Below are 12,393 nucleotides of genomic sequence, written 5' to 3'. Positions count from 1 at the left end.
GTTTGGTTGTTTGTTTGACTGATTGCTTGCTTGCTTGCTTGATTTATATGCCACCCTTCCCATCAAAGGCTCAGGGCATCTTACAATAAGAGAACAGAACAATTTACAAGGGAACTAGAATATCAATATAAAGTAGAGACCCCCTAAACAATATCTCAGCCTATCTTTGTTTGCTAAATCCATACTCATATAAGGTCTTTCAGTGCTTCCAAAAGATGTCCAGGCTCAGTCTCTGGTAGGCTTTGAGGACTTGCCAAGTTGACTTGGTGTACTGGTGGTTGGCCTTTGCTAACTTTAGGGATTGTGATGCAGTGTAAGCAAGAAGGCAGTTCCTTAGGTTCATCGGGGTCAAGACCATTTAGAAATATAGGCCCCAGAAAGCTATTGGGAGCCATTGCACACTCTGGAGCACCAGTTTTATGCTTCTGGCAACCCACCCCTCTTAGAAGATGTGCTGCCACATTCTGCACCAGCTGCAGCTTCCAGGTGGTCTTTAAGGACAGCCCTACATGGCAGTAGTCTAGCCCTGAGGTAGGAAGTCACGGGTGATGGTGACCAGATCTGAATCTAAAAGTAAGGGTCTCACACTTCTCACCAGATAGAATTGGTGAGAAGCACCCCTAGCCACTGCCACCACCTGAGGATTCAGAAGCATACCAAGGCTGACAACCTGAGTGACAAAGGGAGGCTAAACTGCATCAGTGAAAAATATCTCACAATCTCAAACATATAAGGGTTCTCTTGTAGAAATCCTACCTTGTCCTGCGCAGGTGATCAGCTCTGGCCTTTTCCCTCCAATTCTGTAAGAGCATATTAGTATTAGTTTTATACTACCTGGCATTGTCCAGAACCTACAAATAGTTTGGGAGGTGGAAATGTCATTTGAAGAGGTGACAGAAAATCTGTATTATCATTGTGAGGCTAAGGCTGCACGCTGTTTTCTGGCTAAGTCTTGTAAGTCCAGCATTCATCCCCAAACATGCCAAGTCTCCATCCTTTTCAGAAAAGCAACTTCTTTGGTGGAGGGGGAAACCACAGGCAAAGTGATATCTTCTATCATGTAGAGATAACGTGGGCCTTTGTTCTAAAGGTAAAACATTATATAGGTAATGGGGCTATGTGAAACAGCTATGTTTTGTTTCTGTTTCAGATTTGGCTGAATCCATTTTGGAGTTTTGATGCTGATTTGGAGATTCGGATTAGCTGGGGAGAGGCAGGCACAGCCAGGTGGCTTCAGATTCTCCCACAGCTCCTCCAGGTGTGCCTGCCTCTCCCTGGGCAGGGAGGGCCGTGGGAGAAGCCCCCATGGATGCTCTGCCTGGCTTCATCCCCTGCCCAACTCCAGCCTTCTGGCATTTAAAAAAAAGCCCCACACTCACCAGCTGTAGCAGCAGCAATCAGGGCCTCTGAGGGCTCGTGGCAAAGACCCCCCCATACAGCATGGGGCAGTGGGTATCGCCCCCTCCTCCCCCACTTGGCACCCACATGGCAGCTGTCACATCACACAGGTGCAGCACAGTTCAGCAGGGCACTGCGCACTGTCCCGGAAACGGGGCAGCTACACCTGTCAGCTGGAATCTGGCACTACTCAGCCCCAGTGGCCCCAGTTCCCAGACTGCGTGAAGCACCCTGCCAAGCCATGCTGCACCTGTGCTGTGGGGCAGTTGCTGCACAGGTGCCAGGAGGGGGGAGTGATTCCCATTGCCCCCCACTGCCCTGCGCTGCATGGGGGGGCTCTGTCATGAGCCCCGAGAGACCCTGATTGCTGCAGCTATGGCAGTGGAGTGTGAGGCTTTTTTCTTTTTTTTTTTAAGTGCCAGGTGGCTGGGGCCATGTGAGGGATGGAGCCAGGCAGGGCACCCTCCTGCAGCTCCTCTGGCTGTACCTGCCTCTGCCCCAGTGTGGGGAGCCACAGGAGAAGCCCCCATGGCTGCTCCACCCAGCCCCAGCCTCCTGGAGCTTAACGAGGAGGGCTGCAGGGCTGTCCCGGACTCTTGCTGGGGGTGCAGGCCCCTGGATCTGCACACAGTATGACAGCAGGCTGTCACTGCTGGCTGGGACCAGCACTTGACACAGCCCGTGCCAAGCATCAGGAAGACTGGTGCTGCCGCTGGCCCCAGGTGGCGGTGGCAGCATGCTTTTATCCCACACACAGATCCAGGGGCCTGTACCCCACCAGGAGGGCTCTGGAGATATGCCAGAATTTCTGCCAGAGGGGTGTTGGCCCCTGGATCTGCATGCAGGATGACAGCAGGTTTTCTTCTCTCCTCCAGAGCACTGGGATTGGAAGGGACCTCAGGGACAGATCACAGATACTGGCCAGCTACAGATGTCAATATCAGAGCAGTCCCCCCTCCCCACCCTCCGAGTTTCTGTTCCCCCACAAGCCTGCCTCTGATATATTCTGAAACATCCAAAACATTTCCAAAACATTTTGGATGCTTTCATTTCATTTCATTTCATTTCGGAGCTGTTTCAGAGCCTTCCATTTCATTTCAGATTCAGTGTTTTGGGTGCCAAAACAGACTGAAACACCTCTGAAACAAAATGGCTGCTGAAGTTTCATACCGCCCTAACAAGCAATTTTACTCAAGACAACAGAAATGACTGAGAGTAAATAAAAATCTTAAGCGAATTGCTACTATAGAGCGTGTGTAGAAGAAATGAGGGGCATGTGTGCACAACACTTTAAAGCCGGTTAAATGCTTTTGCACCACTTTAATGGTGTTGATTTTTGCATGGGTCAGTGGTGTATTGTGCATTTATTCAAGCTGCTGTAGCACATTCGGCAGCATAATGCGCCTTAAATGACTTTGGGGTGCAGCAAACTAAAACACCTGAGGAGTTTTAGTTTGCTACCCTACAGTCATGGAGCGAAGCACTGGTCTCTGTGTGGCTCAGGGACTGTGTAGGCAGCCTGGGAAGGCTCCCCCATTTCATCTGCACATACCCATATAATACAACATACGAAAAAACTGTAGTAAAGAATATATGATTTTTTCTGTTTAAAAATATCAGTAACAAATATTATTTCACACTGGATACAACACAGTCCTCTGCTGATAGCATGTTGTTGTTATTTTTTCTCCCCCTGAAACTCATTATGAAATGAGTAGCTTAAGCATCATGTAGCTCTATACTGCAATTCTCTTTCACTTGCCATAGGCCTTCCTTTATGATCAGGTGACCAATAAAAGAGCCAACATGGCCAGTCATTGGAACCGTTTATGTGGGGAAACCAAAGGTTACCATTGCTACAATGACTTCCTTTTCTCAGGTAATATCACCACTGAAACCCACCCAGCTCTGCCTTAAGAAGGTTATTTATTGCAGTTTTGTGTTATCCTCTTTCACCTTTCCTGTGGCTATGACAATCAGATAATCAATACAAAATTCTAAATTCTGCTGGTTATGGCTCCCACCAGTTGGGAGGCATAACATCCCTAGTATTAGTGCTCCCTTCCTACACATGAGCTGTTGAGCTGTGGTAAGAATTAAGAGAACCAAGCTCACTTCTTGCTGCTTAGGCAAGTTTGGTCCACTTAGTTGAGAGGGTTAAAGTTATCTGTTTCTAAAAGATTTCCTTGTCAAAAAATAATAACCCTTAACACCAACTGAAATTACACTGGTCCAGGGTTCAAAGCCTGAAAGATCAGAGGAGTTCTCATTTTAAAATCAGATAGTCAAGTAAGGTCAGATTCAATAAAAATGCTTCTTCTTGCAGAAAAGTCAGAATTCTTAGTATTCAACTAATATAAATATGTTTCTAGCCTGGCATATAACAAGAGGCATATTAGACCATATTTACAGCATTGCTATTTTATTTTTAATCTAAATTTTCACTTGACCTTAGCATTCATCAGCTCACATTAACATTTGAAATTCATGTTTTCGGTGACTGGCAAGAGTTAGTCAGTTTTCCAAAGTGATAGTAGTTTCTGAGATTTTGGTTTCAAATAAATCAGTTTCTCAATATCTGAATGGGAAAAAAAGGAGGAAGAAAGCAAGTAATAAAATATGTGACCTTAAATTTTAGCATTTCATGACTTATCAGAATAAAAAAGTACCTAGGAGGTGCTTTCAGAACCAATGTTGTTGTGGGGCGTTTTTCCCCCTCACTACTGGTTTTGGACCAGCAATGGGGGCAAACTTTGTTCTTCCATACTCTTTAACTTACTTTTCTTAAAATACTAATTTTATACCACTTAAAATATTCTAGCAGGAAAACTATGTTAAATGGCTTCAGCTTTTATATTGTGATTTTCCCTTGCTAATTTTGTTAATCTAATAATGTGCGTTGCTAAGCAGTTTCCAAATTATGCTAAAGCCCAAACTCCCTAATCAGGACTGGAGCCTCATTACCAGGCTTTGGTGCATAGGAAAATATGGTCACTGCACCAAATGATTTACAAGCCAAAAATTAAAGAAGTTAGCTTTGGGAAAGGAGATTCCTTACCCACATTTTAGAGGTTTTAGCAAAATGAGACAATTAAAAGGCTTATTTAGTTTCAAATGCCTTACTCTCAAACATTGCATGTAGGACCTGACATAGCTAGTTGTGTACCTTAGCAAATTCTGTGCATGTGCAAGTACAAATTTGCTCATTTGTAATATACATATTGCAATATGTATTTCCCCAGTAGATAATGTAGATTTACTTTTTCAAGTGTTTAAGCATTTCTTTTTTTATCCTGTTGAGTTCCCCACAGAGGGCAGCAATAAGTTATTACTAATTCATGTTTCATAGAAATTCCTGTTGAATCAAATGAGAGCTTTGCTTGAGTAAAGATTAAATAATACATGAGAATCTAGCCATTAGTGAATGTTTTATATCTGTGTTCTAAGCCACTTGTCCTTGCCTACCCATGAGTCTTTCTCTCAAAATTTCCCATTGTTGCACCTGTTCTGAAGGTCCAACCTGAGCAGCAACAATGTGTGCCACATTGGTCATGGAGGTCATACTTTTATTAGCATCATGCCATCTACACTTACATGAAAAAAGATGAAATGACAAGGTGAAAAAATCCTGGCACTGCACTGCATGGCGTTCTATTAGTGGTGCACAAGTAGTACATTCTTAATAAAAAGTCAATTGTATTCATAGCTTGAAACAAGGATTCCTGTAAAATTTCACTCCTTCAGGAAATCGTGTTGACAGTTAAACTGTGTCCTTCAGGTGTCATTTTTTTAAAAAGGTAAATGTATGTCGAAATGTTTTAGTTAATAATTACCTTCAGTGATAATTTCCAGTGTAAATTCTAGAAGAACACTGAAATAATGCTAATTTAAATGAAAAATAAGTCTGCTGAAACATAGCAGCTGATGAATGAATAACCTGATTGCTTGGTGACTGTGCAGTAGTTTATTGATTTTCAGCTTGACAGTGTGCCTTAAGTTTTTCCCACCATTTTCAGATGGGCTCTCAATATACTCCGCTAACCGTGTGAGCAACTAAATTTCTGTGTCATGGAAGTGTGTGTTTAAACATTAGCATTTAAAAAGAAACCTACTTGGTTTACGTTTAAGCTGACACTGTTCCTTTTTCTCTGTGGAAATGAAATTTATTAATCATAATAAAACCATCATATTCTGAAGGTGGAGGTCACCCTGAGGAGAAAAAAAAAAGTTCTATTCATTGCAGAAGAATTTCACATGTGTGTTTCCCAGATACTACCAGATACTAGTATGGGTTCTGTCTTCTTTAGAAATGTATTCTTCTATGGTAGTAGCTTGTTTTCTTCCAAAATAATTTAATGCAATCAGTTGTAAGAACGATAATTTTTCTTTTTCTTTTTTAAAAGCAGTTTGTTCTCTTTTATGTTAGATTTGGAAAGATTCTGTGTATGTATCATTATACCTAAGAAGGAGGTTTGTTTTATTTTTGAGTTATCCAGATCTGGCCAAGTGGGATTTCAAGATCCTGTAAACCCTTTTGGTTCTAAAACTTTCAATGTGGATGTTTGTTTTTTTCACATAACAGTGGTGTGGGTGGTTAGAAAAGAGTGGTCTTACAGCAATTTCTGAAATAACAACAAGCTTGACAGTGGAGAAAGCTGTCAATAGGAATGCAAAGGAAATGTTCTTAAGATGCAATGGTTTATACATAACAGGACACAATTATCTTATAAAGTTGATGCTAGTTGACCAGCCTGTTTCATTCTAGTCTGAGGAACATACAGCTGTACACAATAGGATCAGTAATCAAGATTTGATAAATGTGTTCTGTGTAATTTAAACCACTGGCATTAATTGGCATTTATTTTCAAATACTTTGATCCAAAAATTGAGATTAAGTCATTCTGCTTTAGGCCCTGAAGAACTTAAAATGTTGTTCCCTTGAACAAAGAGAACAAGCTAGACCAGATTCCACTACAATGCACTGGGAAGTAAATGCTGCTTACATTAGATCTCTAAGTATCACAGCATAGAAATTATGGCTGACAGTTTTGGGGAAGTTCTTACCACCAAACTCAATAGCACCTGATAGGTGTACGGGCCTTGGGAAAGCCTGACATCTTATTTAGTTTCTAGATGTGAAAGATATTTAGTGCTGAACTCTACCTCAAATGTGGCTACTAGCCCCTTTGTCTTTTAAGGCCAGTGGAGTTGGCATGAAAATCTAATCCCTCATATGATATAGAAATGTAAAGAGGTGGTGCTGTATTCTGTACAGTTTGCTTGAATTATTGTCCAACGTTAGGAACAGAAGGCAGTTAGTCACCAGCAGTCCTGTTGTCTTTTATAATTCATAGAGGGCATGCATCAGTGGTGCATGTCTGGCCCTTTATGACTAACGTTACAGAATTCATGCCTTTGGGGGAAACAGTATAGTCTACTTTGATGAATATAGAAGCCACTAGTTGCTCTAAGTGATTTAATTTCTATATGTAAGGACACAGAATGTTACCTCGTGCTAAAGAATACCTGCTATAGTGTGGGCTCATCTATAAGTGTCCCTCAATAAACTTGTGTGCAGTTCATGCTGGAGTCAGCTGCTCCTGGGTGCAAGATCTTCACATGTGCCCAGGAGCACAGCAGTTTGAGCCAGGGTAGAGCAGGCTTGAGGGATCAACCCTGGGCTCTGGGTGGTGGCATCAGGCAGTGGAGGGGCTAGCTGGGGCACAAGAGTGCTCAAAGTGCAGAGCCTTGTGGCTGACCCCTCAAACCTGCTGTCAGCCTGGGGTTGCTCCTCCCCAGCTCAGACTGCTGTGATCTCTATGCTTTCTTTGCAGTAAATAACTCCTACATAACACAGTAATTTCCCCAATAATACTAACTTATGGCAGAGTTAATTCATTTACTGTGTCCTAAAGTTTGCACATGTGTAGATAATGGCACTCTACTGTGGAGCCAATTAGTCAACTCTGCAGTAAAATGCATGTGTAGATGCACCCAGTAGATCACAAATGACTCCAAGGCTCAGATTCTCCATAGTTTCTCAGTAACGTCCGTGGCCAATGTATATCTTATGCTAGTAGTATTGCACATAGGTTTTATGGCATCCACACACACATGTCACAGGTACCATTGATCATAATCCTGTTTCACTTCACATGCCCAAATTGGAATTACCCAGCTGCATGACTGTTGCTTTTCTGCACAGAAACACAGTTTCCTTAAGTATGTGCATTGTGGATCCATGACTGGCTGGTATCTAATGCCAGAGCAGGAGGAGTGGGGGCCCTCCCATATTTTACTTCAATAACCTAGTGATTTGTAGGCCTGTGCAAAGTGGTTAGTATTCACTTTGGATTCAGGTTCGGCCAATTCGGGGACAGTGATTCGATTCAGTGATTCAAATCACTGTCCCAAAATGATTTGGATGAATCAGCCCTATCCCCTGCCCACTCTCAATGGCTGCCCCGCCCACTCTCCCATCTCCTGGCTCTTTGAAAAAAAAAGCCCACACTCAGCAGCTGCTGCTAGGCAGGGGGGTGATTCCACTGGCCCCTGTTGCCCCATGCTGCATGGGGGGCTCTGTTGTGAGCCTCCCAGCCCCCCCCCCCCACGGCTGCTCCACCAACCCCAGCTCCCAGCCCTTAAAAAAAAAAAAAAAAAACACTTACATGCTGTGTGGGGGGCTCTGCCACAAGCCCCCAGAAGGCTCAAGGCCACTGCAGCAGCTGCTGAGTTAGGGGTGGTGTTGTTTTAAAGGGCCGGGAGCTGGTGCAGGCAGGGCAGCCATAGCAGGGGCCTGGGAGAGCAGGTGGGAGCTGTGAGGCTCGTGGCAGAGCCCCCCACAAAGTGTGGTGCAGTGGGGATTGCCCCCTGCCTGGCAGCAGCCAGTTAGTAGGGGCTTTTTTAAAAAAGTTGGGAGCTGGGGCTGGGACTGGGTAGATGGGCATGGGGGGTGGGGCTGGGAGAGTGGGCAGGGGACACTCAGAGAGGCTGTAGGAGCAGGCAGGAGATGGGGCCTGGCAGGGGTCCCCCCATGGTCTCCTCCCCAATCTTCTAGCTCCTCTCCCCCAACCCCTACTTACCAGCATGGAGTCCAGGTCCAGCTCCCTGCTTCAAATTGATTCAGACCTTTTAATTGGTCTCCTAATTCAATTCAATTTGATTCAGATTTGTAGACTTGGCCACTGAATTGGGCTGAACCTCTTCCAAATCAAATCAGCTTCGCACAGCCCTAGTGATTAGGGCACTTGCCAGTAAATAGGTTGCCCGAGTTCTAGGCTTTCCTTATTCTGAAAGAAAACTGGTAATGGTACTGAACAATGCTCAACCCAGTGATTCTCAAACAGGATGTTGCAGGATGCTGCTCAATATTAGGACTGTTAGATATGTAGACATATATACACAATTCACAAAATAAACCCAGAAATTTCAAATAGGTGCCCATGGTATCAAAAACCTTTAAAACTGTTGTTTGAATTCCTTGTGATAGAAGAATTGCCTAATTATTTTTCCAAAACAGAGAAAACAAGGAAAAGGTAGGGGTTGGTATTTTCTGAGGATCGCTTTGAGTGTAACAGGGTTAAAAAACCTGTGGCTTAGTCACTGAGGCAGTGTTCTGGGAAGTTGAAGAGATGCAAATTCAAAACCCTTCAGGGTGAGAGGAGCCTAGAAGCTGAGTCTTTTGTTTTCCAATCAAGTACCTCAATCACTAGGCTGCTTGGCTGAAAAAAAGGGCAGGTCCTTTTTCTAGCTAGATCAAAATTTCAGAACTTGGGCTTAGGTGTACACATATGGAACCACAGACATGCCTGGTCAGAGCACAGCCTACTCTGCATGCTCATTAGCAGTGTAGATGCTTACATGTCCACACTGAAAATAGACTAGGATCTCAAATGGCAGTTATGAGGTGGGGCATTTCAGCATGTAGAGTGAACTAGGATTCTGCTTGTTTATCCTAAATACTTTGTTTCCTGATCTTTGTGAGGATCTTTCAATAAGTTCAAATATTTGGAGAGAGGAAGGTGGGATGGCAGAGGGCAGCTGCCTCCTGCACAAAGGTACATTATAATGAAACATCCAGATCTGTATAGGACTTTTTAAAGGGTTGTTGTCAACTTTTGGTATCTGTGCAAAATTTCCCTTAATGGTAATAGGAAATCCGCACATGAAATATGTCATGGTGTTTGGATTTATAAATGCAGAGATGCTAAAGCTAGTAAAAATATCTGTTAGGGCCTAGAAGCAACAATGCAAATCATTTGTCACCTTTTCTTTGCATTTTAGTCCAACATTTATTTTAAAGTGGTATGAAAATGTTAAGTTCTAAATTTTCATGTGTCTGCTATTTGTATGTACTCCAGTATTTGGGGTAATGGTATGATACAGCCAGGGCTTGATACTTAGAAGAGCTGAGTACATGTAGTTCCATCAGGGTCAACTGGTGTGCATGTGCTCAACATTTAGGAAAATCATGCCTTGGGTATACTAACAATCTTAAAAACCAAAATTAAAGGATACTATGAAAATATGTCTAACATTTATATAGATCTATAAAATTTGTGATAACGTGTAGTACAAGAAGGGGAAACTCAAAATGAATGGATTGGATTAATACAGCACTTTCACTGGATTCCTATTAGGGGTGTGTGAAAGGGGCAATATTCAAGTTGGATTTGGATTCAGCCTGATTTGGGGGACAGCAATTCGGCCATAGACACAGCTTTAAATGGTTTTTCTATGTACGTCAAGGTACCAGACATGGCTCATGAACGCTGTTATGGTGGGGCAGATGGAACATCTCACAGGAGCATAGCTCCCCCCATGTTCGGCGGTGAACCCAGAAGTGGACTGGAAATACTTCTGGTCAATTTCCAGGTCTGCCGCCAAGCATGCGGGCCACCCTCCCCTGCACCCACCTCAGCCGCAGGGGACCCCGGGTGTCCCCCCCGACCCAGGAGGCACCAGTCACCAAGCCGGGGGGTGGGGTCCCCCACACACCCCGCGGTGGACCTGGAAGTGGACCAGAAGTGCTTCTGGTCTGCTTCCAGGTCCCCTGCTGAGCACGCTGGGGACCCCCCTGTGTTCCCATGGGACGCTCCATCTGCCTCAACATGTCAGCATTCATGAGCCACCTGGTACCTTGAGGTATGTAGAAAAATCATTTAAAACTGTGTCTATGTCTGAATCATCAAATCACTCTGAATCGATTCAGAGGGTTCTGATTCAGTTCAGAGATATTAAAGGGTTTCCTGAAATTCAATTCAGATTCGGAGATTCGGCCACTGAATTGAATCAGCAACTGAAGCTTCACACAGCATTAATTCCAATGCTGGCACTTGGGAAGCATGGCTTGAGAACAGACCTTTAGGCAATAGGACCACTGCAGAAGCAGAACACTTAATTCCAGTGAAAATGATCCATTTGCTTGACAGCCAAACCAGGATCAAACGGGATTGTGACATAGCCTCACACAAAGTACCTCAAGTAGAAGGAACATTGTTAATTCTGCAGAAATCAAAGGATAGTGGGAGTAAAGGCTGTATTCTTCTACGAGTGAAGACACGTTCTCCAGTTTGCACTCGTTGAATCTCTGTTTTTTCCATCAAGGAAGTATAGTTGTAGCTAGATGGAAAGGCTAGGTGTTCCATCCTCAGAAATCTGTTGATCCCTGAGGAGAAAGGCAACTGTGTTTCAACCATTGTCTCTGTCTCCCAATTCCCCTTCTTGTTTCTGTGGATAGCATGACTTCCCCGACTTGGGGTTCCTGCACCACTTCTGTCCTATATGCCATTTCCTTGTGAGTGACAGTTCTATATAATAGAGAATAATGAGCATATCCTCTGGTATAATTTAACCTGTTTTGCCCTGCACATTGATTTGGGGTGGGTAGGGAAATCTAATCAAGATATGCTTTCTCAGTTTCAGAGCTTGTAGAGATAATGCCGTTCATTTTCCCCTCAACTGATGGCATAGGCATCAGCTGTGAGGATTCCACTTACGAAAGAGAATTTGTGGGATATAGAAGAGTAAAATGGATAACTGTCCAAACTCTGAAAAACTGTAATTTCACAAATGCATTTATAAACAGAATATCCAGATTTCTTATGTTCAGAATAGAATCAGCTGAGTTGTTAACATCACATGGATGTTAGACCCTATCTAGTCTCGGATGGAGAGACCAAAATAATTATTTTTTCATTACTGCAATCCCAGTGTACAAGATATAGCAATACTTACAAGTTTTTTTATTGTCATATGTGATGTCTAAGATCAAATAACAGGTGGTTTTTCAGTGAAGGGACCCACATTAGAGACACTTTAGTAATTGGAAATGTAGGTTTCACCCATGACTAGTATTAAGTCAATATACTGTAAGCGATAGGAAAAAAAAAGCAATGCACTTTAAAAGACCCATGTGTGTAAGTAAACACATTTCTGAACACAGGGGATGAGAAAAATCTAATTTAGGACGTTACATTTGAATCACCTCAGCAGTATTTTGGCTTGGATATTCAAATACTTCTGTGCAAATGTCATAAGTTGGGAATAGGGACATCCATCCTGTATTTTCAGAGCTTGAGAACACAGAGCCAGCATGTTTCTTTCCTGGAGAAAAGCAATGCTTCACATTTTTCTGCGGCATCCCTTCTTAATCTGATAGTGGTTCTTAATAGTCTAAAGCTGATTATGTTTTCACTTTCACCCCGTCATTTTCATTTGTAGTCTTAATATTTTCCAAAGGATAGTGCTTCTGAAAATGCAAAATCAGTTTGTTTATAATGTAATTAGATAGAGTTGAACATTTGATTGTGATCATTTAATGATTATTGTCAGTCTCTGATTTTAACATCTATTTTTATTAATCTTCATATTTGTTTTCTTTTTAGTTACGGACGAGTTTATGCTGCAGACCCCTACCACCACACACTTGCTCCAGCAGCCACCTACGGCGTTGGTGCCGTGGTAAGTGATAATTTCCTCCTCTTCCTCATTAAT

General features: G+C 43.0%; 1 protein-coding gene across 12 annotated transcripts in view; it reads left to right on the top strand.

Annotated features, from left to right (window-relative positions):
• Positions 1 to 12,393, top strand: part of RBFOX1 (RNA binding protein, fox-1 homolog 1) — a 2,526,522-nt gene that overhangs the window by 2,510,120 nt on the left and 4,009 nt on the right. For all 12 annotated transcript variants that reach the window (XM_019507488.1, XM_019507490.1, XM_019507494.1 and 9 more), the window contains one exon: positions 12,285 to 12,360. In XM_019507488.1, coding sequence (XP_019363033.1) covers positions 12,285 to 12,360 — 76 coding nt within the window. The remainder of the gene's footprint in view (positions 1 to 12,284; positions 12,361 to 12,393) is intronic.

The sequence above is a fragment of the Gavialis gangeticus genome, unplaced genomic scaffold (assembly GCF_001723915.1).
Source record: "Gavialis gangeticus isolate Ggan-Ray unplaced genomic scaffold, GavGan_comp1, whole genome shotgun sequence".
In the NCBI taxonomy this organism is placed as follows: Eukaryota; Metazoa; Chordata; order Crocodylia; family Gavialidae; genus Gavialis; species Gavialis gangeticus.
Note: the sequence above shows the minus strand (reverse complement) of the source record. Positions and strands in the feature narration are given on the sequence as shown.